The following is a 25,705-nucleotide window of genomic DNA, read 5'->3' as shown; positions in this document are numbered from 1 at the left end:
TGTCTAATTTAAAGAAGAGCTTTAGGAACATATTCCTTTCTGTTCTCCAGATCTCCTGAGTTTCTCCAACACTGTACTGTTGGGTCTGTCTGGGAGGAGTTTTCTTGAGGTTTGAGGAGTCGTGGACGCAAAAGCTATAGTATGGGCTCTGGTGCCCAAGGCTGGGAGTTTCAAACTCCTCCACTTCCCTGTTCCTGCACCTTCTGCTCAGGTTGGTCTCTCCCATCCTTAGAGGGATACTGAGGCTTTTGGTTGTGGTGGATTTCAAGGAGACTGACCCGAGGTGGCAACCAGGGCTTGAAGTCAGGGGAAGAGGGGAGGAAAACATGGAGGCACACCTCCCAAGGCCATGGGGGTTGGGGGCACACCAAGGAGCTTTGGCTTCCAACCAGGCCAGGGCCAGAGTAGGGCAGGCTGGAGGGGGCAGAGGGGATTGGGTCATCCTCTAGAGCATGCTGGCTGATGCTCAGAGCCAGGGTCCCTGGGTACAGTGTCCGAGTCCCCAGGCCTCAGTCACCCACCCCCAATCCCTCAATATGCCAGATGCATCCCAGACAGCCCTCTCCTACTGTCTCAAGGAGTTCTGCTTGTAGTTAAAAACTATTTATTAGCACTTGCTATACGCCAGGTGTTCACTGATGGAGACACAGGAGATATAGCAGTGAACAAAGCAGACAACCCCTTCCCTCCCGGAGCTCACGTTGAAAGAGAAAGGGGGTTGGGGCCGTCTGGAGGTTCAGTCACAGCCTGAGTCTTACAACTTCTGGGGACTGGGTACAGTGATGTTAATTCTGTTGCAGTGGTACCTGAGACATCCCACCAGAAACACTTTTCAACCTTGACTGTTCCTGCCGGGGCAGCCGACTTCCTCAACACTTGGCATCTCTAACAGGTACCACCCAGCCTGCCTGTACAGAGGTCAGACATTCCACCACATGGCCCTTTTGCTCCTGCATTCAGTGGCAACAATTCCTCTCCAAAGGGACTAAACGTGACAACTGACCCCAAGAAACCACCGAGATTCAGGACGTGGGATGTGTACTTGCACACGGCCAGAACTTACCTGATCTGCTTCCCATTGCCCACATAACCAGGGCTCTCACTCAGGTCCAGATTCAATGGGCAGGTACAGAGCCTGGTGCAGGTGGGCAGGTGGCCCTCAAGGCCCTTTCCTCAATTTTAGCAGCAAATTGAGGTGCTCTTTCCATTCAAGCTTGTGCTTAAGAGAAGCAAGATGGAGCAGCCCCTTCCCTCCATGATCAAGAGCTTCAGACACACCCAGAAGACGTGCATGTACAAAGCATGGATGGACACATGGACACCCACGTCCTAAGGACATTCACGAGACGATAATCTACACGTGAACGTAGTGTTGACAGGATGCGTCAGGATGGAGAGGTGAAGCCAAGGAGCAGAGTCAATCTTCAGAGCTGAGGGAGGCTCAGAGAGGACGAAATCAAGGATAGGAACCACCGAAGTCCACACAATCATCTGGTAGACAAGCCAGAGCTCCCTATCCCTTCTGATGCCTTTTGCCCCGGACGTCCCTCACGTCATAGAGCCAGTGAGAAAAGTCCCCTTTGCCTGGGAAGCACAGCTGGGGTTCTTCCTGGAGGGAGGGGGTGGTACGATGCCAGTGTCTCAAGGGCCGTCACAGTGCCGCCGCCCCCCCCCCCCACCGAAAGCATCTGGAAGGATTCAGATGTGTCTTGGCCATCTGCCTCTGACCATCTTAATATCCTCCCGTGTCCCCAGGAGGGGGCGCTTCACCAAGTCTCTCTGGTTGTTGCTGAGGAGGAGCTGCCAAACGGGGATGCTGCTGGGAGAGGAAAGTGGGGGAGCAATGGGATGCCCCTGCGGCTCTTCCTGGGCCATCTGCGAACAGAGGAACACACTACCTAGGAATCCCGGCGAGGTAAACGTGCAACGTCGTCATGGTCTGTGGGCACAGGCTGGGTGGGCTGGACGATACCCGAGCACCCAGGGAGGCTCTTTACACCATCCCATTGGCTCGTTACTGGGCTTGGGGGTAGCAGCTGAGGGTGGGTGTGTGTGTCACCAGCTGGGAAGAAACAGCCGGATGTGTCAGCCTCACGCCTGTGCTGGGCTGGGCACTGCCCAGTGTCTCGTGGGCTCGGATGTCATGGAAACGCTTTCTTCCTTCCTGCTTTCTAGTCTCATCCTCTCAGCCCCAGTTATTTTGACCTGAGCCTTCAGACAAGATGCAGTTGTTCATATTTTCATTCAACAAATATCTGTGGAACTTACAGTGTACTCGGCACTGGGATACCAGAGTGAAGGGGGTCCCATTACCAACCCATCCAGGGAACAGACCATTAAGACAGTATGGATAGGAGTAGGCATAGGATGTGCATGGGGAGCTCTGACACAGCTGCCACGTGTCCAGGAAGTCAGGCCATGACCCTGGGGTGTAGACCCCAGACCCTTGCTTTCACCTCAGCTCCAGAAAAGTTCATGAAGTACATGTTACAGAGGTCCCTATTTTATGGATGAGGAGAGAGAGGCCTAGAGTCCCACAGGAAGTTGAGAGTAAATCTGGAGTTAGGACTCTTGTCCCCTGTCCCCTAGCACAGGACTTGTGCCCATGTCACCCTGATCCCTGCTAGGTAAAATGTTCTGCACGATTCCTACCCCAAGGGGCTTGCTGGGCTGTGAGGAAGATAAAATTGACGTACTTATGTGAAACAATAAAAGTCATGTAAAGTGGCATACAACAGAATTTAAAAAGGTGAAATTCAGACAGTGAGTGGCATGACTGAATGCAGGATAGATGTTGAAGGCTGCAGACGAGCCTTGCTCTCCCTGCTGGCTCCAAGGACCACATTTTGGGTGCGCGCAAGAGGACGCAACCTCCCGAGCGTGGGAGGAGAGTCCGGGGGAGCTGGGTTGGTTTAACATTTCTCACTGATAAAGCAGAATGATTCCATTCATGGATCCTTGAGATGGGATCGCATTGATCTGCTGAATGCACATGCACCTTGTCCGTTATTTACCTGGGTATTTCTACGGGCAGGAGTTTATGGGTGGGGGGCTGTGTTCTCCACCATCCCCTGGAGGGCCGGGCCTGCGGAGCATTCCGCCTTGGCCTCGGAGTCCCTGTCTCATTCTGGACTGCCTGACACCCAGCTGACCTGCGGGCACCCTGTGAGCATACGCTGTTGATGAGGATGGTGACAATGACGATGGTGTTGGGAAACCAAGAGCCCTTAAGCTGGGAGCGATTGGCCCCAGGTAACTGGAGAGCAGGTAGCTCTCCATGCTCTACTTTAAGAGGGTAAATATTCAAAAGCCTAGAGACAGAGGGATGAAAAATTAAGATCTGTGAGTTATTACTGCAAAAGAATTTGTCTCTTTGAAGAAGGACTCAGCAGAGGACTCTTCCAACTGGTCAGCTCTTCTTGCGTGCACTCAAAGTGTGATTGACTGATATGCAGCTTCCCTGGAGGGCTTCTAGGAAAAGCCCTCTGCAAAACCACGTGTATTTCTGGAATCTGATGGGATGAAATAGTTTTCATGAAACGACCAGTGCCATGTCTGTGCTACAGGTTACACTGAACGGCCAGGGCACTGCTCTCACCTTACTTCCTGGAAAAGGGCTAAAATGGTGTATGATCCCACAGGCAGACGCCTCAGTGCCCGCTGGCGATTCTCCTCCGGTGGATATTCTGGATATGCTCCCATCAGGCCAATGAGAGACACTAATTCCTTTTAAAGGAATGCTTCCATGTGCTTTCCACTTGCCCCAGCACTGGTTTATTAAGCAAGAGCTGGCCAGCCTGGAGTGAGCCCAGAGGTGAAAATGATGAAGGTATTGGGAAATAGGAGGTGTGAGGGGAGGGGAAAGGCCTGATGCAAGGAGACCAATCTGTTTCTTTGGCTTTGTTGTAGCCACCAGGGAATAGAATACACTTAAACTCAGCAAGAGGAATTCAACTCAGTAACAAAGGGCTTCTACTGTCTAATTGTAGACAAGGAAATCCTCTCTGCAGGAAGTCATGAGATTTCTGATTCTTTCTGGAATGATTGAGAGGGTGTGATTCCGGAATAAATGGAGTTCTTTTTGTTTGCTTGTTTTGTTTTGTTTTTCTGGAGCATTTAATGTCTCTGTGAGATTAGTACCTATACGCTGTACCCTGATAAGGTTGTTTAGGTATCATGGTACTTTATGGATTTAGATCTAAAATGTGGTTTCCCTACATTTAAAAAAACTGCCCTTCACTTGAAGGAATTGACAGTCACTCAGCCTCTCTGATGTCGGACCCGCCACTGTTCACGTACCTTTATGCTTTGCGTGCATGCATTGCTCTTGCCTCTTAATTTACATGGTGTGTGTGTGTGTGTGTGTGTGTGTGTGTGTGTGTGTGTGTGTGTGATTATGGGTGTGGTTCTGGCTCTGTCAAGTGAGAGGGATTTTTCTTCAAGCGTAGGCACATAATTCAGTTGAATCCAACATGAGCTTAATAAGGCACCTACCTGCCTTTCAATTATCTGCAGTGTCTAGAAGCTGGCCCTGCCACAGGTAACCTTACACTGTATCGCTGAGTGACTTTGCTGGGTGGCTGAGTGACATAGAGCATATATGAGCAAATAATGAGGTTTGGAAAACATGTTTTTAGATGAGAGTAATACAGGCTAAAGACAGTCATACTCCACTCATCACTCCTACATCACCAAGGAATAAACGAGAGGTCAGAGTGGGGAAAATAAGGCTGCAGAGACTGGTAAGGTTCTCAGGAGGAGGAAGGACAAAATAAAGCTTGGATGGAGTCCAGAGCTGGGGGAGGAGAGAATGGGATGCTGTGTCAGCTTGGGCAAAAGCAGTCATTCCTCATTCTCTCAGGGTGGGCTGGCATTCTCAGGGTCAAGGGCAACACTCCTTGGTGTTTGCCCTCGGTGCGGGGTATGTGACACCAGCTGATGTCATGAGCCAGCAGATGTCCCACTGAGGAGAGGAGCCCACTCCTGTGTTTACTCTTAGCACCCTAGAACAATGGCATCTCCACCGGAGGGCAAGCACAGCCAGGAAGGGCTGAAGTGATGGGGGAGACCAGGTCGGCCCCTCCTGGTCCACACCTGCACCTCTCCCCATGGCCAGAGGGGGAACTGATGGAGCCAGAGTCCAAGGGGGAGATCGCACCGCCCTAGCACTGGGGAAGAGCGAAGATTACGAAAGGAGGCAGGTCGGTCCTTGCATCCTGGCTCTGCCTCTTTCTTGTCACTTCATCGTTAGAACTGGGATAAAGTTTAGCAAGGTGGTTGGTACAGGAATCAGTAACTCTCATGCACTACCTTCCAGTGATTAGAAAATATGACAGAAGAGGTTCTAATTCACAACAAAAAAACTGTGAGATCCCTAGGGGAACCTAATAGCAACAGCAACCACAAAACAAAATGCACAAGAATAAGAAGAAAACATTGAAAACAAACAAGCAATGAGTAGAAATCACTGTATCAGAAACCATCATGGAATAGAAAGCTTTAGTAATGACAATGGTGTGATCGCACAAAGAGATGACTGGAACAGGACAGAGAATGCATGAATTCAATGTAATAAAAGTAGTATTTCAATGGGGGAAAAGGAGGATATACTTTTATGCAGCAAAAACGTACAAAAGGGAAAAGAACATTGACCCAAATTCCCACTCCTCAGAATCAATCACTATTAATATTTTGACGCATGTATTTGCTTTCACCCTTTTCTCCGTGTTAACATCGTTTAATAAATCACATACGTAATAAATAAGCACAATGTCCTTTAGAATCCATGGCTTAAGTTCTGTCTAAAATGGCCAGCCAGGTGTACTGCTGTCTCCTTCTCCCAGGATCAAGCCTGAGAAATTATAGAAACATGGAAGTCATGGACACTAGGAATCACCAGTGATGACACATAACTCTGAGAAACCCCAGGGGATCTCAAGGCTGTTTGAGCTGACTTATGCGGGGGTTTGGTCCTTGCCCATTGTCTGCCGCTTTACAATAGAAATATGGAGCAGCAGCCCAACCACCAGTGCCCTTGTCTGTAGTTCAATGTCTGTCATTCAGTGTATCTGTAGTTCATAGGTAGGGTTGTCATATTTAGCAAATAGAAATATAAGACGTCCAGTTCAATTTTAAATTCAACAAATAATTTTTCAATATAGGTGGGTTCCATACAATATTTGGGGCATGCTTATGTTAAAATGTTTTTGCTGTTTATGTGAAATTCAAGTTCCACTAGGCAGCCTCTATTTTTTCTGGTGGCCCTATTCATAGCTGACTGGGATAGTAATGCCTGCCCTGAAGGTCAAGCTGCTGGCATGTAGCTGGCCTCCACAGGACTGGGGACATATCTGGCCTTCATTCCAGGGTGATGAGAGAAGCCTGTAAGTAACCTGCTGTCACGGAGCTTTTCACATGGGGAGGGGGAACCAGAGTCTGTGCCCGGCTCACTGAGATGTTTCCCCACCAGTTTTGGGGATTTTGTAGAGCTTGGTAGTTCCTAACTTCTGCTTCCATCATTCCCTTGACTCAAACCCTACAGCTGTGTAATAGTAGGGTAGGGAGGTCACTAACTCTCGGAAGTCTTCCCCAGATCCAAACTTCTGCCTAGTGACCCGCTCAGCTGCAAGACCCTTGCACACCTGTGGACCACCATGGCATAAGGCTAGATTGCAACTTGATCTATGATCCAGGGCAGAGAGTCTCTGCTGTGGCTCCAAATAAGCAACAATTATTATAATTGAATGGGTAATTGTTGTTCTTATGGAATTTTCCCTTGCTTTTTATTCTTCTGCATACAGGTAGGATCTGGTTGGAAAGCCTGATGAGCCAAATTCTAGAAAAAGCTTGTGTAAACTTGGCCTAAAGATCTGTTTCTGTCTAAAAGTCAAAATCATAACCCTGACACTGATATCTGGGAAGATTTGAATAAACCTCTAACATCTGTTTTGCTTGTCAAAACTTGTATAGAATTTTACACTGAAAATGGTTTTTGGATATCCTATCACAAAAGGAGAATGTTCCCAGCCATAACCGCCTCCGTGCTAATCTGAGTGTCATCTGTTAACCGGGACCATTATTCTTTTTTTTTAATTAATTTTTATTGGAGTATAGTTGCTTTACACTGTTGTGTTACTGTCTACTGTACAGCAAAGTGAGTCAGCTATACTCATACATATGTCCCCTCTTTTTTTGATTTCCTTCCCATATAGGTCACTATAGAGCATTGAGTAGAGTTGCCTGTGCTATATAGTAGGTTCTCATTAGTTATCTATTTTATACATAGTATCAATAGTGTATATATGTCAATCCCAATCTCCCAATTCATCCCACTCCCCCCTTTTCCCCTTGGTATCCATATGCTTGTTCTACATTTGTGTCTCTATTTCTGCTTTACAAATAAGATCATCTATACCATTTTTCTAGATTCTACATATATGCATTAATATACAATATTTGTTTTTCTATTTCTGACTTATCTCACTCTGTATGACAGGCTCTAGGTCCATCCACATCTCTACAAATGACCTAATATCGTTTCTTTCTATGGCTGAGTAATGTTCCATTGTATATATGTACCACAGCTTCTTTATCCATTCCTCTGTTGATGGACATTTAGGTTGCTTCCATGTCCTGGCTACTGTAAATAGTGCTGCAGTGAACACTGGGGTGCATGTGTCTGTTTGAATTATGGTTTTCTCTGGGTATATGCCCAGTAGTGGGATTGCTGGGTCATATGGTAGTTCTATTTTACTTTTTTAAGGAACCTGCATACTGTTCTCCATGGTGGTTGTACCAATTTACATTCCCACCAACAGTGCAAGAGGGTTCCCTTTTCTCCACACCCTCTCCAGCATTTATTGTTTGTAGATTATTTGTTGATGGCCATTCTGACTGGTGTGAGGTGACACCTCATTGCAGTTTTGATTTGCACTTTTCTAATAATTAGTGATCTTGAGCATCTTTTCATGTGTTTGTTGGCCGTCTGTATGTCTTCTTTGGAGAAATGTCTATTTAGATCTTCCACCCATGTTTTGATTGGGTTGTTTGTTTTTTTGGTATTGAGCTGCATGAACTGTTTGTATATTTTGGAGATTAATCCTTTGTCAGTTTCTTCATTTGTAAACATTTTCTCCCCTTTTAAGTGTTGTCTTTTCGTCTTGTTTATGGTTTCCTTTGCTGTGCAAAAGCTTTTAAGTTTCATTAGGTCCCATTTGTTTATTTTTGTTTCTATTTCCATTACTCTAGGAGGTGAGTCATAAAAGATCTTGCTGTGATTTATGTCAGAGTGTTTTTCCTATATTTTCCTCTAAGAGTCTTATAGTGTCCAGTCTTACATTTAGATCTTTAATCCATTTTGAGTTCATTTTTGTGTATGGTGTTAGGAATTGTTCTAATTTCATTCTTTTACATGTAGTTGTCCAGTTTTCCCAGCACCATCTATTGAAGAGGCTGTCTTTTCTCCATTGTATATTCTTGCCTCCTTTATCATAGATTAGGTGACCATAGGTGCATAGATTTATCTCTGGGTTTTCTATCCTGTACCATTGATCTATATTTCTGTTTTTGTGCCAGTACTGTCTTGATTACTGTAGCTTTGTAGTATAGTTTGAAGCTGGGGAGCCTTATTCCTCCAGTTCCATTTTTCTTTATCAAGATTGCTTTGGCTATTTGGGGTCTTTTGTGTTTCCATACAAATTGTAAAATTTTTTGTTCTAATTCTGTGAAAAATGTCATTGGTAATTTGATAGGGATTTCATGAAACTGTAGATTGCTTTGGGTAGCATAGTCGTTTTTCACAATATTGATTCTTCCACTCCAGGAGCACAGTATATCTCTCCATCTGTTTATGTCATCTTAGATTTCTTTCACCAGTGTTTTATAGTTTTCTGCATACAGGTCTTTTGCCTCCTTAGGTAGGTTTATTCCTAGGTATTTTATTCTTTTTGTTGCAGTAGTAAGTGGGACTGTTTCCTTAATTTCTCTTTCAGATTTTTCATCATTAGTGTATAGGAATGCAAGACATTTCTGTGCATTAATTTTGTATCCTGGAAGGAGAAATTGCAACTGACACCACAGAAATACAAGGGATCATAAGAGACTACTACAAGTAACTATATGCCAATAAAGCAGACAAACTGGAGGAAACGGACAAATTCTTGGAAAGGTACAACTTTCCAAGACTGAACCAAGAAGAATTAGAAAATATAAACACACCAATCACAAGTAATGAAATTGAAACTGTAATTAAAAATATTCCAACAAACAAAATTCCAGGACCAGATGGCTTTATAGGCAAATTCTATCAAACATTTAGAGAAGAGTTAACAACTATCCTTCTCAAACTCTTCCAAAGAATTTCAAAGGGAGTAACACTCCCAAACTCGTTCTATGAGGCCACTGTCACCCTATATCTTTTTGAATTATAGTTTTGTTTGGCTATATTCCCAAGAGTGGGATTGCTGGATCATATGGTAATTCTATTTTTAGTTTTCTGAGGAGTGTACATACTGTTTTCCACAGTGGCTGCACCAACTCACATTCTAACCAACAATGTAGGAGAGTTCCCTTTTCTCCACACCCTCTCCAGCATTTGTTATTTGTAGACTTTTTAATGATGGCCCTTCTGACCAGAGTGAGGTGGTACCTCACTGCAGTTTTGATTTGCATTTCTCTAGTAATTAGCCATGTTGAGCATCTTTTTATGTGCCTATTGGCCATTTGTATTTCTCCTTTGGAGAAATGTCTCTCTAGGCCTTCTGCCCATTTTTTGATTGGGTTGTTTGTTTCTTTGTTGTTGAGTTGTTTGCATATTTTGGAAATTAAGCCCTTGTCAGTCGCATCGTTTGCAAATATTTTCTCCCATTCTGTAGGTTGTATTTGCATTTTGTTTATGTTTTCCTTTGCTGTGCAGAAGCTTGTAAGTTTGATTTGGTCCCATTTGTTCATTTTTGTTTTTATTCCTATTGCCTTGGGAGACTGACCTAAGAAAACATTGGTATGATTTATGTCAGAGAATGTTTTGCCTATGTTCTCCTATAGGAGTTTTATGGTGTCATGTCTTATGTTTAAGTCTTTAAGCCATTTTTAGTTTGTTTTTGTGTATGGTGAGAAGGCGTGTTCTAACCTCATTGATTTACATGCAGCTGTCCGGCTTTCCCAACACCACTTGCTGAAGAGACTTTCTCAAAGACTCCATTTTGAGAAAAAACCCTGAGTGGAAGAGGGCTGAATAGTAGTTGGTAGTAATCCACCCACAGAATAACTGAGTATCACATGATGTTGACTGATAGAGTTGGGTATGAAGCAGGGTAAGTTGTCAGTGGGGCTGAGAGGTGGTTCTCCAAAGATGAGGATCACTGAATGGGATGAGTAAGTTTCAGAACCAGTACATGATCAGCACTACAGTCTAACACAGAATCTTTATATTAGAAATCTGCTTTATTCAACACAACAAAAGAAAGCAAAGAGAGCAGAGAAAAACATTGTAGGGATATAACTGCTGCTGAGAGGGTGGTGTCAATACCATTTAGGGACACTGCATGGGAAGATAACTTATTTGTTCTGTGGGGGAACTCCTGAGTCTAGATAGAATGGGCAGGACAGTTAAAGGGAAGATTCCCTGCTCTGTTTTCATGATCTCAAGTGACAGTTTTCAAGGAGGGCATAGGTCATTTTCTTCCTAGAATCATGGTAGACTGATGAAACTGATAATAAGATGGGAACATCAATAGGATGTCTACATATGTTCATGACACTGATTGGTGACCTTCGGATGGTGAGTAATGGAGGCTCGGGTGAAGCCAGTATAGACAGAGGAAATGAGGACTTACCACTTCTGCTCTAACTCATAGGCCAAGAGAAGTTGGAGACAGGAGAGAAGCAGCAACCCAAGAAGAGGACAATGCCGCTGGATGGGGGGTTGAGACAATGTGGGACCAAGTACCAACAGGAGGACTTCAGTGCTTGTAGTTCTTCCTGCTGGAGGAGGAGGTGGTGGTTTATTTGATGGTGGAACCGCTGTCCCTGGAGGAGCTGAGGCCACCCACTATGGCTCTGCCACTGCCGGAACTGAAGCCACCTCCAACGCTGTGACCACTGCTGTAGGAATAGCCATTGCCTCTGTCCAGGCCTAAGCTACTCCTGATACCACTGACACTGCCATAGCCACTGGAGATGGTAGACTGCATGTGGCCATGGTCTGTCTCAGATCAGTCTCTGGATCATGTGGTCGAGCTCAGCATTCTCCTGCTTGGTGTTATACACGTCATCCCTTTGTCTATGTACCTTGACCTGCAGCTCCTTACACTGTAGTCCAGAAGAACAGAGATGCAGTGTGCATGGGGGTAGATACAGTGTTTATGGGCTTTCACATGCCAAAAATGGCTTTCAATTCCCAGCCATCTAATAAACTCACACCAAACGATGCGACATCTCTGGAAATAGATGGCACAAGATTATTTGCTGCTGCACAACTGAATAGTTCCGTATGATCATTGAGCACCTAGTTTTTCAATAAACTAGTGATGTTCTTAGTGATATCTAAGGGATTTCACAATCAGGAAGAGGTTGAAGGCAAAACTCAGTAGGGCAATGTCATTAAACTCTTTTTTCTTTTTATTCAATAGGCCCAACTGTAAATTCTTTAATTGTCTACGTGAACTGAGCAACGACAGACCTCCTATGAAATCATCCAGGGTCTTTGTATTTCAAACTCCACTCAAAAAACTGTGGTAGGCTGGTACAGCTGAGTGTAACCACCTGGGGCGCGGGCACAGGATGTCTCTCCCGTTGCTGGCAACTGCTCACCTTGGTCTGGTGTAAGGACTTGGCCTCAGCTTGCCTCATTTGAGCAATCTCCCCATATAGGCCTTTGACCTCAGGAATGGTGCTGTCCAGGTCCAGATTATGGTTGTTGTCCACGGAGAGGACCGCAGAAATGTCTGAGCTGTAGGATTGCATCTGAGAGCACTCCTACCAGATATGGATTGTTAGTACCTCTGATTCCAGTGATGCATCTATGAGATCCAACTCCCAAACATTCCATCCACTCAGACTCTTAAGCAGAAAAATGAACAAACCAATGAACAAACAGGGTAAGGTTCTCTCCATCTCAAAGTAAGAACATAAGTGATCAATTTGATCGTTAAGGGTATTTATCTTGGTGGGCAGTTCAACCTCATTCATGCAGCATCCTAGTCCTGGGAAAGGAGGAACAACTCAGAGTCAGCCGACCCCGACTCCCAGCCCACCCAATATCTTCTCCTCCCATGTGTGGGCTCTTCCAGCCTTCAACAAAGGAATGGGGACACCTAATATTGCTAAGCTCACCTTCTTCAGTGTTACAGGTTCATTCGGTGCTGTTGCAGGCTTATTTATTTCTTCTTCATTTCCAGAGAGGGTGCTGAAAGACGCTTGAGCCAGTGAGCAAAGGATTTGAAAGCCAATGGAAATTTTCATTTCCATTGGATATTTTTCCTAAGCAATGATACCCTCAAATGGACCTAGTCACTCGGTAGACTTGAAGTGTGGTTTTCAGAAAACTGAGCTCACTTCTCTCCTGTAACTCACTTGTTCTTGAAGTCCTCCACCAGATCCTGCGTGTGTCTGAGTTATGAATCCGGGAAGCCACTAAAGAAGAGGAGAGATTCCTTCCACCCCCTGAGGTTGTTGATGTACTGCTCAAACGTAGGCATCAGGGTCAGCCTCATGGGCTTGGATCCCTGCTGCTGAAGGAGGGTCCACTTGGTATCCAGGCCCTTGTTCTGCTGCTCCAGGAACCACATCTGCAGGAAGGCAAGAGAGTCGTTTGCCAGACATAGAAAGAAAGGAACAAGTGTCTGTATTACCTGGTTTCCAAGTAGGCTGGAGTGGTGTCCATGGTGCTGGGCTACTAAGGGAATATACAGAGGCTCAGATTGGGCAGTATGCTCCGTTGATATTCTTCCTTCTCAACCGGCAGATCTCACTGATGAAATGCCCCCATAGACTTTTGAGCTGTTCCTGCCCTATAAGTTATTGTGCCTATCAGTGATTTTTCATCACTTCCTCTCTTTCTCTTGAGAAGCAGAATCAAAAATGTAATTTAAAATAGTTTTTACCTGATGTATTATACAAAGCTTTTATTTTCTAAAATAAAAGGGATGTTAAATGTTATCTGATGATTAGATTCTAATCTAAACTCCCATTTAGTGCATATATCTCTTCTAAAACACTCTTGATAGGTGGTCATACTCTGTTTCTAGAATAACTTTTTTTTTAAAAAACAAATTATAGGGGCTTCCCTGGTGGCGCAGTGGTTGAGAGTCCGCCTGCCAATACAGGGGACACGGGTTCGTGCCCTGGTCCGGGAAGATCCCATATGCCGCGGAGTGGCTAGGCACGTGAGCCATGGCCGCTGAACCTGCGCGTCCAGAGACTGTGCTCCGCAACGGGAGAAGCCACAGCAGTGAGAGGCCCGCGTACCACACACACACACACACACAAAACCAACAAATTATAAATATTTGCACATCTCAAATGTTTCTTTTTTTCACCTGGATGGAAAATAATTCCACTTTTACTTTCTTCTCTTTTTCATTTTTTTTCTTCCTGCTGGAAAGGTAGGCCAGAACCTCAGAGAAGGTAGTGACTGGCCTTTTCTTTGTATCCCATTGTAGACCCATTGGTGGTAAGTGTTAATCCACTTCATTCTCTCTTTTCCTTTTCTTTGCTTCAGGATTATCAAGAGTTGAGAATTCTTCCCAGGCAGGAATGAGAGACATTTGAGGGATCAGTAGTTGTAAATGATTTCCATCACCTTCTGCCTGTGGTCCATATGGAGCCTGTCCTGCATCCCAGTGGAGAGCTAGCCCGAGTCCCCTCCTCCCTCTCTCCCGAGGCTCCCCCTGGTAGGACATTGGTTGCGTCTCTCGACTTGGGACTCTGAAATCCCAGTGGAGGGCAGGTGCTCCCGGCTCACCTTGTCGATGAAGGAGGCGAACCTGTTGTTGAGGGTCTTGATCTGCTCCCGCTCCTCAGTCTTGACTCACTGGATGGTGGGGTCGATTTGCAGGTTGAGGGGAGTCAGGAGACTCTGGTTGATGGTGACCTCTTGGATGCCTCCAGGGGGGCATAGAGAGAAGCCAGAGCCCCCATAGCCACCACCAAAGCCAGCTCCACCACCGAGCCCAAAACCACCGTCAGCTCCACCGCCGAAACCAAATCCACTCCCGGCTCCACCTCCAAAGCCAAGGCCGCCTCCAGCTCTGCCGCCATATCCGCCACCGAGGGCACAGCTGCCCCCTCCGAGGGAGATCCTCTTGGAGCCCCCCATGCTATAGAGGCTGCGGCTGCCAAAGCTAGCTCCTCCACCCACTCCAGCAAGGCCACCACTGCCCCTGGAGCGGCACACGGGCATGCTGCTGAAGCCAGAGTGGCCGACCCCAGGGACTCTGGCTGAGCCGGCACTGAAGACACGGCGGCTGCTGCTTTGGCTTCTCACGGTGGATTTGGAAGTCATGGTTCCTGAAGTCGAAGAGGCTGAGGAAGGCGTGAGAGGTGGAGGGTAGAGCTGAGAGGAAAAGTATGAGATAGGTTTCCAGCAGCCAGTGTACAGGGAGGAATGCGCTTGGCTGCAGGTAGGGAAGGACTGGGCTTTACAAACAGTGAGATCATACCTGGGTTGTTAGAAAAGATATAAAATATGAAGAATGCTTTTTGGCTTCCTTTAGCCAGGGAAAAATTCTCCTGCCTTTGATCTTTGATTTATATCAATACAACAAGACTATTCTTAATTCACTGAGGCTGGGAGTTAGACTGTCTCAAATAAAGGTTCAATATGGGTTGCTTGTGTATCAGAATGAACGTGCCCATCATCCCAATTTTGCAATTATTATGTCAAAGCCAGATTTATTTCATCCATAATTCCAATCTGATCTTTTGTAACAGCTGAGAACTTAGAAATCTAACAGCAATCTCTTGCTTATGCCCTAATAGAAAGATTACCATTTCCCTAATGATTACAAATACGTTAAATTTGACTTGTTTTTTCTGTATGTAAAAATTTGAACAGATAGAAAAGTATAAGAACAACATAATAGACCCCTATTTGTCTATTAAGGATGGATACACATCACCCGGATTTTGCAATTATTATCTCAAGGCCGACTTTATTTTATCCATAGCTCCACCTACTTTCTTCATCCACCTTAAGTTATTTGAAAGGAAATTCCAGAAGAAAGGTCATATGATTTCATATTCAATTCAGTATTTATGTCTAAATAACAGACTCTTTAGAAAATGACCAAAATGCTCTTTTTACTTTATTTTATTTTTTTAAACATTTATTATTATTATTTTTGGCCACAATGCACGGCATGTGGGATCCTAGTTCTCCCCGACAAAGGATGGAGCCCGAGTCCCCTGCATTGGAAGTGCAGAGTCTCAACCACCAGACTGCCAGGGAAGTCCACAAAATGCTATTTTTATATCTTAAAAATTTAACAGTAATTCTTTAACATCACTAAGTTTAGTGAACATTCAAATTTCCCTTTATTCTTACTTATTTTTATAATTTGTTTAATTCAGGGTCCAAATAAGGTCCATACATGTTTATTTGGATGATACATCCTTTAAATAATACATCCTTTACATCATTTAGCTGTTCATCTTTTTGGCCATTTATTTGTTAAATAAACTAGGTTAACTGTCCTGTAGAGTTTTCCATTCTTTGGCTTTTGTGATTGCATCCTCTGATGTCATTCCATATGTTACTCTCTCCTCTATATTCCTGTAATCTGGAATCTTAAATCTGGAAGAATAATAAGTTTATTTTCCAGAAGTAGATGTAGCTGAAAGTGTATAAGATTGAGTATTACATTATATACATCCATAGATATATATATTTGCAGAGTGGTTGCATCATTTTCTTTTCTGTTTTGTTTCGGTTTTTTTTTTGCAGTACGTGGGCCTCTCACTGCTGTGGCCTCTACTGTTGCAGAGCACAGCCTCCGGACTCGCAGGCCCAGTGGCCATGGCTCACGGGCCCAGCTGCTCCGTGGCATGTGGGATCTTCCCGTACCGGGGCATGAACCCGTGTCCCCTGCATCGGCAGGCAGACACTCAACCACTGCGCCACCAGGGAAGCCCTGGTTGCATCATTTTGAGTTTCCAACAGCAGTGTATGAGTGTTCTGTTTGCTCCATATTGTTGCCTTGGTATCCTCAATTACTTTGATGTTAGCCATTCTAACAGTATGTGGTTTTATCTCTGTGGGCTTTTAAAATTTCATTTATTTAAACTTAAAAAAAAAACTCACGAAAACAGTTCACCCATTTCTCCCACTCCCATCCCTTCCCCTGCCTCTGGCAACCATCAATCTGATCTCTGTGTCTATGAGCTTAGTTTTTAAATTTTTGAAAATTTGTTTTGTAGATTCCACATATAAGAGACTTTGCAGTACTTGTCTTTCTCTGTCTGACTTATGTCACTTAACATAATGCCCTAGAGATCCATCCATGTTGTCACAAGTGGCAAGATTTCATTCTTTATACCCACATACAATATTTACATATTTAAAAAATGCCTAAATTGTGCACATTTGTCTATCAAAATAAATTTCAGGGCAAATCCCCAGCCACCTAATTGAAGATGTTTCTGTGCTTTGGGGGGTACAATTTGTGTGTATGAGTTTGCGTATGAGTGTGTATACTCCTCCTTTAGGTGTTTCAATTATTCTTGTGTTGAATCTACTTTGTCTTCTTTACCTATATATCCTCTTGATCCCCCTTTAACCCCTCGTTATCTCCCTCTATGACCCCTGATTCTCTTTTCTCCATATTCTCCCATACGCCCTTGTTGTGCATTCAGCACGTCTATTGTCCTTTGTACTGACATCAACTTGGCCTTCATTTCCCTGCTGGCTTTGTTTTTCTCTCCGCCTCATATCTGACTTCTGTTAGTAATGTTTTATCTCTTATTGTCTCATTATATACTTTTTCTTCTCTAATTTTATAGAGGGTTTGTTTTATTTTGGCGATATTTTATGGTGACTTTGTTCTGATGAGTGGTCATTATCTGCCTTTTGTTTTTCCTGTTCGTTTCATTTTTTTTTAACATCTTTATTGGGGTATAATTGCTTTACCATGGTGTGTTAGTTTCTGCTTTATAACAAAGTGAATCAGCTATACATATACATATGCTCCCATGTGTCTTCCCTCTTGCGTCTCCCTCCCTCCCACTCTCCCCATCCCACCCCTCCAGGCTGTCCCAAAGCCCCGAGCTAAAATCCCTGTGCCTTGCGGCTGCTTCCCCCCGGCTATCTACCTTACTACGTTTGTTAGTGTGTATATGTCCATGACTCTCTCTCGCCCTGTCTAAAGCTCCCCCTTCCCCCTCCCCATATCCTCAAGTCCGTTCTCCAGTAGGTCTGCGCCTCTATTCTTGTCTTATCCCTAGGTTCTTCATGACATTTTTTTCGTTTCATTTTTGAATGTGTATTCTCTTTAGTGAGTCCTGGACCAGTTCCTTTCTGACTAGTGCTCATCTTTGAATGATGTGAACTCCTTCTAGACCAGTCATTTGCAGAAAGTATTCTGGGGAGTGAGCTGGGGCCATATTCAGGTTAACAGGCTGTGCGAATAATTCTCTTATTCCTTGAAAACCTTGCCCAACAAATCACTGCAGAGTGGCAAATTCACATTCTCTCTGCTTTTTGCCCCTCTTGTTAACAAAATGCTGCCAATAGGCCTTGTTTCTGATTTGTTATTCAATGCTAGTTCCCAGTTTCTAGAAAGATCATGACTAATGTGGTCCTGCCTCAGGTCCTACTCCCAGTTCTGACTTGCAAACAAGGGATTCTTGGATTTGCACCTGAGGACCTGTCCTTCACATTGACCTAGTTGTGTTAAATGAGTCAACAGTGCCTGGCATGCAGTAAAACCTCAACTTCAGGCTGCTCCTATAGCTTGTGTTCAGCTACTGTCTTGATGAAGATCTTCTTGTATACCAGGAGCTGAAAAAAAAACAACCACCAAAAGCCAAAATAACAAACCGAGAGCAACCAACTCTCCCTGTGACTGGATACTCCTTCACCACTTAGTGGGGCTTGCTCTGAACCTAGAGATCAGCCCAAGGTTAATGCTTAAGACCTTCTCAAGAATTTTGTGAGCAGGTGTCTTGTCTGGACCTAGGCACAGTTTTCTAAATTCTCTCATATACACAGCTGCGCCTGAATGTCCTCATTTCCCAGAGTCTCACTCCAGCTTAGCTTCTAGACCTTAGATGGTCAGAGGGTCTATTGCATATCTTCTCCCGTAATCTTTTGCCCCAGGCCTCTGTGGGTTTGTAGTCTGCCCTACAGTTTTTACTAACTGTACCTGCTGCTTCTCTTGTCTGCATTTGGATTTATGTGGAACAAAGGTGAGAATCTTGTATTATTTCTTCAGGAATGCCCCAGATGTGTTTGAAGAGACTTGCACAGTAATTTGCAAATAATCTGCATCTGCTCTCTGGTTCAAGATGCATGTGTTGGGTGGTGGAGGGTGACCAAGAGGAGCAAATGGGTTTGAGAGGGGACTGCAGGGTGGGAGAGGGGTGGGGGAAAGTTCTAGAATAAGGCTGCTGCTTTCTCAAGACCACAACTACACCAGGTATAGGGCAGGGCAAGTGCTAGGAAAATTGTCACAAAGCTTTGCTATCGTTTTGAAGGTGGATTTTCTTGATTGGGCATTTGCTTGTTTGCTGTAAACTTTTGAGTGTTTTCCAGAGCTCCTGCAAAGTTTGTTCAGACAGCTTCTGGTTGTTTTTTTCAATGTTTCTTTGGCAAAAGGAGAGCTTGGTGGTTTACAGTCTGCCATTTTGCTATCAGCACATGTACCATAAGATTTTAATAAGATAAATCCATGTGTACATATTATTTTGCAACCTGTTTACTATTCATTGATATATTCTATATATTTTTCCTGGTCAGTATTTTCTTTCCATTATTCCTCACGGGTACATAATAATATAAATACTAAGTGGGCTTAGATTTTGGAACCAAACCATCACATACCAGCTGTTGGGGAAGTTCTGGGCAAAGTGAGGAGGTACAAATGTGAGAGGCTGCCCACTTTGCTGGGGGAATGGTTATAGGTGAATACAGCAGAATATTGATACAAAAGGATCCAGATTCACCCTCTTTATATTACTGAATCCAAGAAACTTTCGCTTGTGTTGTAAGAGCCTGGGGGCAAGGGAGATACTGGTCACTCATGAGGAAATAGGGAATGGTGTGGACAAAAGGCAGCACTAGTGAATGATGAGCCTTGCACCATATCCTGAGTTTTCATTACCCATTCAGAGAAGTCGCAGTAGCCAGAGCACACCAGAGAGATGAAGGATTCAGCTTCATCCATCTCCGCAAGAGTCTTAAGGTGTGAGAAGGTAGATATTTCCATTCTCGTTTTGCCTTCACACTTCAAGAAACCAGAATCTGAGTTTGGTGGTGATTTGACCAGCTCTCCTGCTTTTAATTTTCCCTGCTGGGAAGATGGGATTCACATCCATGTACATACTTCTTCCTGCATTTGTAGTATTTCTTCAGAATACTTTTCTAGAAATAGAATTTCAGCTCAGCAGTATATCCACTTTAACTACCCTTGATACACCTTGTCAGGCAAGTTTGTTGGTCATGAAGTTAAGTCTAAATAAAAATCAAACATCTTACTCTCTTGTTAAATGTCATTTTGCTATGTTAGACCAGAAATATCTTTCCCCTACTGGACATTGAGAGTTGATCCCTTGGGCATGGCTGGAGTGATATTAGAGAAGAAGGAAGAGAAACTCAACCATTACTTCTTGGTATGGGCAATTAAAAGGAGAGTATACAATATGGTGAACCATATTCTTCCCATTACACTTGCCAAACATTTAGATGAAATCTTATCCGTGAGGGAAATCTGAGCATAAGGATGCCAAACTGCTGTTTGTTGAAGTTCTCTAAAGGAGGGGGGTGAAGCACAAGGGGATTGGGAGTATGCTTCATTCCTGGAAAGGCATTTGCCCGATGAAAACCTCAAGAACCATTGGTAACAAAGCAAGGCAATATGAAACCACGCATTATAGTATAAATCTGCTTTATTTAGCAATACAAGTGAGCAAAGAGCAGAGGAAGCATCACAAGGATACAGACCCCCGTACATCATAGAACTAGTCACTTGTGCATTCATGATCACTGCAAGGGAGGAACACAACACCTGTGAGATGGGACATACTGGGCCAGTGGAAAGCTAGGGGGATTGTCCTGTTCTGGAGTAGGACCCAGACAGGGACCTTCCGATGGTGAGCAATGGAAGCTCAGATGCAGCAGGTGTGGCAGAGAGGACACAAGGGCACTCAGCAACTTCAGTTCTAACTCAAGGAGTAAGAGAAGAAAGAAGCAGGAGAGAGGAAGCAACTGGAGGAAAGGGCAGTGAAGCCGGAGAGGGAGCCTGAGACGCTGTGGGACCACGAGCCCGTGGCAGGCGTTCAAGACTTGTAGCTCTTCCTGCCGGAGGAGGAGGTGGTGGTGAATTTGACGGTGGAACTGCTGCCCCCGGAGGAGCTGAGGCCACCACTTATGGCTCTGCCACTGCCGGAACTGAAGCCACCTCCAATGCTCTGACCACTGCCGTAAGAGTAGCCACTGCCTCCGCCCATGCCGTAGCCGCTGCTGACACCGCCAGCACCGCCAGCACCGCCATAGCCACTGGAGGTGGTGGACTGTACCACGGCTGGAGAGGCAAGGAGACAAGGCCATGAGAAGACATGGTGAGCTCACTCTGCCACACAGAGTCCAGTCAGAAGAGCACAAGGGCAAGGGAGAGAGGCAAGTGAAGATACTTACAGATGTTGACTTGTCCAACGCCTTCCCCATACAGCCTAGGAGAGAGGAGACACAGCCATTATAAGACCTCAGAGCCAGAACTGGACCAGCGTGGGAAGCTTTGGCGTGAGGAGAGCCCATGGGGAACGTGCCTTCTACGTGGTTTTCTGGGAGTGGCATTATGGCCACGACTAGAGTGCCTTCCAGTGGTGCTCACTGGCTGGACACCTTGGAGATGGACCCAGATGTTTGAGGCGGTTGTGTGAGTTACTCACCTGCACTCCTCGCCCTCCAGCAGCTTCCTGTAGGTGGCGATCTCCACGTCCAGGGCCAGCTTGACATTCATGAGCTCCTGGTAGTCCTTCAGTAGCTGCGCCATGTCCTGCTTGGCCTTCTGCAGGGCATTCTCCAGCTCGGCCAGCTTGTTCTTGGCATCCTTGAGGGCCAACTCCCCACGCTGCTCTGCATCGGCGATGGCGGATTGCAGGTTGGTGCACTAGAGGGGAAGATGGGCCGATGAACCTGCAATCTGGACTCCTGAGGAGATGAACCATGGTTCTTCTTTCCCAGGGAGGAAGAGCTCTAGAGCCCAGATTCCATGGAAAAGGAGGTTTGATTCTTTCTGTCCAGTCTTTTTCCATTCTGCAAACCTGAACTAGGCTAGGAGCTCCCTCTGCGCCTCTGTGTTAACCACCCTAATGAAGATGGAGGTGGTGACTGCTGGAAGATACTACAGCAGACCCAAGACCAGGGGACATTGGAAGAAATGGACCCACTGGCTTCTTCTGAATATTGACAGTTTGGGTAAGTGCATGTGGGTGGACACTAACTCACACAAAACCACAGACACCCACAGTGAGGAGATGATTTCACTTTAAACTGCTGTGACCTTGACTTCCTTCCACTTCACATTTTTGGAAAACCCTCATTTGTCCTGTGTCTTTTCTCAGCTTCTTTTTCACATCAAATCTGAGCATATTTGCAGCACTCTACCTCACACTTTCTGGCCTGACCTTTTCTTTGCCAGCTTGTGTCTTGCATTCCCAAATCAATCATTCCTCTTATCGAATCTCACTTCAGTGCCTCAAGACTGTATCTTTGTACCGTCGACCTGTCAGGATTGGTCCTGTCATGCATTTGTTTCCTGCTCTTGGGTTGGGATCCATCTCTCTAAACTGTGGGAACTCACTAAGGGAGGAAGTACATGTCCTCCCCTCCCTGCTGTTCCCTCAGTGCCCAGGAATTCCCTACATGGTGGTTGATGATCCCTGGTGGTCTAGGAAGGAAAGGATGCTTTTCTCCTCCATGGTCCCCACCATACCTGCTTCTTGACGTGGTCGATCTCAGATCTCAGCCTCTGGATCATGCGTTTGATCTCAGAGATCTCCTGTTTGGTGTTGCACAGGTCATCCCCATATCTGCACGCCGAATTCTGCAGCTCCTCGTACTGTAAGCCAGAGGGAGAGAGGATGGTGTTCATGGGCTTCACAGGACACTAATCAAGGTTTTCACAAATCGAAACTAATAGTTTCTCCACAAGGCATTTTAAGAAGATTGGTGTTACAAGGTCATGGACCCTGTACACCCATCACACACCACCCTTGGTAGGACCACTGACTGCCTGGTTCTCTTCAGGACCAGAACATCCTCTGTATTGTTTCTGAGAATCAGCATAAGGGTGAAGCTAAAGCAAAGATCCCTTGGCCTTTATCTATGGTAGCTTTTGTCCTACATTTAGGTTCTTTGACTTACTAGTCAAAGAACCTTGGACATAAATAATGTAAAGATCTACTCTGTTGGTTCAGGGTACATGTTCCTTGAGAGGACCCCTGCTTCCTAGACGTAAATTTCCCGAGTGAAGTCTCGGGAAACCTTGCTGGTCTTCAAGGGGGAGGTACAGGGATTCTTCAACAGCTTCCCCCTCACCGCTCACCTTGCACTTGTACCAGGACTCAGCCTCCTCCCGGCTCCTGCGAGCGATCTCTTCATATTGGGCTTTGACTTCAGCGATGATGCTGTCCAGGTCCAGGGTGCGGTTGTTGTCCATGGAGAGGACGACAGAAGTATCTGAGACGTGGGTTTGCACCTGAGCCAGTTCCTGCAGAACATGAGATCGTCAGATCCTCTTCTCCCATGACATTTACAGAGTTACCCAAGCCTAAGATTTTACATCCTTTGCAAATCTCTTTAGAGTCAATAAAACAGAGTGTAGAAAGATGCTTACTGCTTCATAGAGGGCTCTGAGGAAGTTGATCTCATCGATGAGAGCATCTGCATTGGCTTGTAGATCAACCTTATTCATGTAAGCAACATCCACATCCTAGGGAAGAAGCCAAAAACTTGGGATCAGATGAGCCAAGCCCTCCTTCCCAGTCTGCTCCTCCTTTAGTCTCGCTGATTATTCTTTTCTGAGAGTCCTCTCCTTCGGCAAAGAAACATGAACCCCTGATCTTACTCATCTCACCTTCTTTAGATTCACAAATTCATTCTCTGCTGACATGCGCTTGTTGATTTCATCTTCATATCTGGAATTAGAAAGGGTAAAACCGAATTGAGTCAGTGGTGAAGATGATACAGAAAAGGCAGCCTGGGATCCCAACTTCCCACAATGGATATATCCAAATGGAGCTTTCCTGCCAGTAAGCCTAAAAGATGAATTCTGTGGTCCCTAAATTGTTTACATCTTTACTCTCCCCATCCACCTGTATGGCCCTTTTGTTCTTCGGGGTTTGTGTTTAGGCAAGAATTGTGGTTTCATTTCCATGGACACGTTTTACTAAGAATCATGCCCTCATTTGGACCTGGTCATCTAATAGACTTGAAGCGTGGGCTTCAGGAAACTGAGCCCTTTTCTCTCCTGTAACTCACTTCTTCTTGAAGTCCTCTACCGTGTCCTGCATCCCGCTGAGCTCTGAGTCCAGGCGGCTTCTCTCTGAGCCAAGGCAGTCCAGCTGTCTCCTGAGATTGTTGATGTACTGCTCGAACAAAGGCTCCAGGCTCTGCCTCACGGTCTTTGTGCCCTGCTCCTGCAGCAGGGCCCACTTGGTTTCCAGGACCTTGTTCTGCTGCTCCAGGAATCGGACCTGGAGAAAGACAAGATGGTTATTTGTCCAACAAAGGAAAGAAGGAGGGAAGGAAGGAAGGAAGAGAGGTGAGTTGACTGTCCCCAAGCAGATCTGATGGTCCCCATGGTGCTGGGCTACTCCAGAGCATGTACAGAGGCTCAGGCTGACAGTTCTGCTCCCCTGACTGTTTTCCTCCACACCACACAGATCTCACTGGCCAAGTTTCCCCAGGGAGCTATCAGATAGTCTCTCTTCTCAATTACAGGGTCTGTCACTCAGTGACTTTCAACATTTCTTTTCTTCCTCTTGATAAGCACAGTCACGAATGTACTTTAAAATAGTATTTCTCTCGTATATCGCACAGAGTTATTTTATAGAGTGTATCTCAGTTAAAGGGATGTCAAATGTTTAGAATCTAATGGTTAAATTCCAACCCTATTGATGATTGGATTTAATCTTCTTTCCCATCTAGTGTATGAGTCCCTCTAAAACAAGCTCCCTTAATGCTCATGATCTGGTTTTACAAGTTACGTATTTCTATGCACATACACATGTTTCTGAGTCTTTTTTCCTGTAATTTCCTTTGGTTTTTTATCTTCTTTCCTTCCCCGCCGCCACCCCAGCTAAGGCTCAAGTGTTATTTCCACTGTAATTCCCTTTTTAATTTCTTAGACCCTTCAGAAGATCAAGCTAAGTCGTTCCATTCTCTCAGTTCCTTTCCTTTGCTTGAGGGTTATCAAGAGTGGAGAATGCTTCCCAGACAGGAATGAAGACATTTAAGGGATCAGTAGTTGTAAATGATTTTTATCACCTTCTACCTGTGGCCCACATGGAGCCTGTCCTGCATCCCAGTGGAGAGCTAGCCCGAGTCCCCTCCTCCCTCTCTCCCGAGGCTCCCCCTGGTAGGACATTGGTTGCGTCTCTCGACTGGGGACTCTGAAATCCCAGTGGAGGGCAGGTACTCCCGGCTCACCTTGTCGATGAAGGAGGCGAACCTGTTGTTGAGGGTCTTGATCTGCTCCCGCTCCTCAGTCTTGACTCGCTGGATGGTGGGGTCGATTTGCAGGTTGAGGGGAGTCAGGAGACTCTGGTTGATGGTGACCTCTTGGATGCCTCCAGGGGGGCATTGAGAGAAGCCAGAGCCCCCATAGCCACCACCAAAGCCAGCTCCACCACCGAGCCCCAAACCACCACCAGCTCCACCACCGAGCCCAAAACCACCACCAGCTCCGCCACCGAGCCCAAAGCCACCACCAGCTCCACCGCAGAAACCAAATCCACTCCCGGCTCCACCTCCAACGCCAAGGCCGCCTCCAGCTCTGCCGTCATATCCGCCACCGAGGGCACAGCTGCCCCCTCCGAGGGAGATCCTCTTGGGGCCCCCGATGCCATAGAGGCTGCGGCTGCCAAAAGTAGCTCCTCCACCTACTCCAGGGAAGCCTCCACTGCCCCTGGAGCGGCACACGGACATGCTGCTGAAGCCAGAGCGGTTGACCGCAGGGACTCTGGCTGAGCCAGCACTGAAGACACGGCGGCTGCTGCTTTGGCTTCTCACGGTGGATTTGGAAGTCATGCTTCCTGAAGTCGAAGAGGCTGAGGAGGGCGTGAGAGGTGGAGGGTAGAGCTGAGAGGAGCAGATCGGTGAGACGAGGTTCCCAGCAGTGGCTTATATATGGGGAAAATGGGCTGGGCTCAGTGCTGGAAGGTGAGCCTGCAGGTTGGGGAGGCTGGGCTTTACAAACAGTGAGATCACATGTGGTTTATTAGAAAAGTTATGAAATCTGAAGGTTGCATTTTAGGTTTCCTTTAGTCAGGG

At 45.7% G+C, this 25,705-nt stretch overlaps 1 protein-coding gene and 1 pseudogene across 1 annotated transcript; both read right to left on the bottom strand.

The window, feature by feature from the left end:
* Positions 1-1,513: 1,513 nt before the first annotated feature.
* Positions 1,514-14,500, bottom strand: LOC136131380 (keratin, type II cytoskeletal 6A-like; annotated as a pseudogene).
* Positions 14,501-20,487: 5,987 nt separating this feature from the next.
* LOC136130998 (keratin, type II cytoskeletal 6A-like) lies at positions 20,488-25,462 on the bottom strand. The gene is made up of 10 exons (XM_065887677.1): positions 25,237-25,462; positions 24,863-25,176; positions 23,693-23,907; positions 23,289-23,349; positions 23,049-23,144; positions 22,758-22,922; positions 22,146-22,271; positions 21,100-21,320; positions 20,846-20,880; positions 20,488-20,732 (listed from the first exon to the last, which is right to left on the bottom strand). Exons 1-10 carry the CDS (start codon positions 25,460-25,462, stop codon positions 20,488-20,490), a joined length of 1,704 nt encoding a protein of 567 aa, XP_065743749.1.
* Positions 25,463-25,705: the final 243 nt, after the last annotated feature.

Source organism: Phocoena phocoena, chromosome 11 (assembly GCF_963924675.1).
Source record: "Phocoena phocoena chromosome 11, mPhoPho1.1, whole genome shotgun sequence".
NCBI lineage: Eukaryota > Metazoa > Chordata > Mammalia > Artiodactyla > Phocoenidae > Phocoena > Phocoena phocoena.
This window is presented reverse-complemented; position numbering and strand designations above follow the sequence as displayed.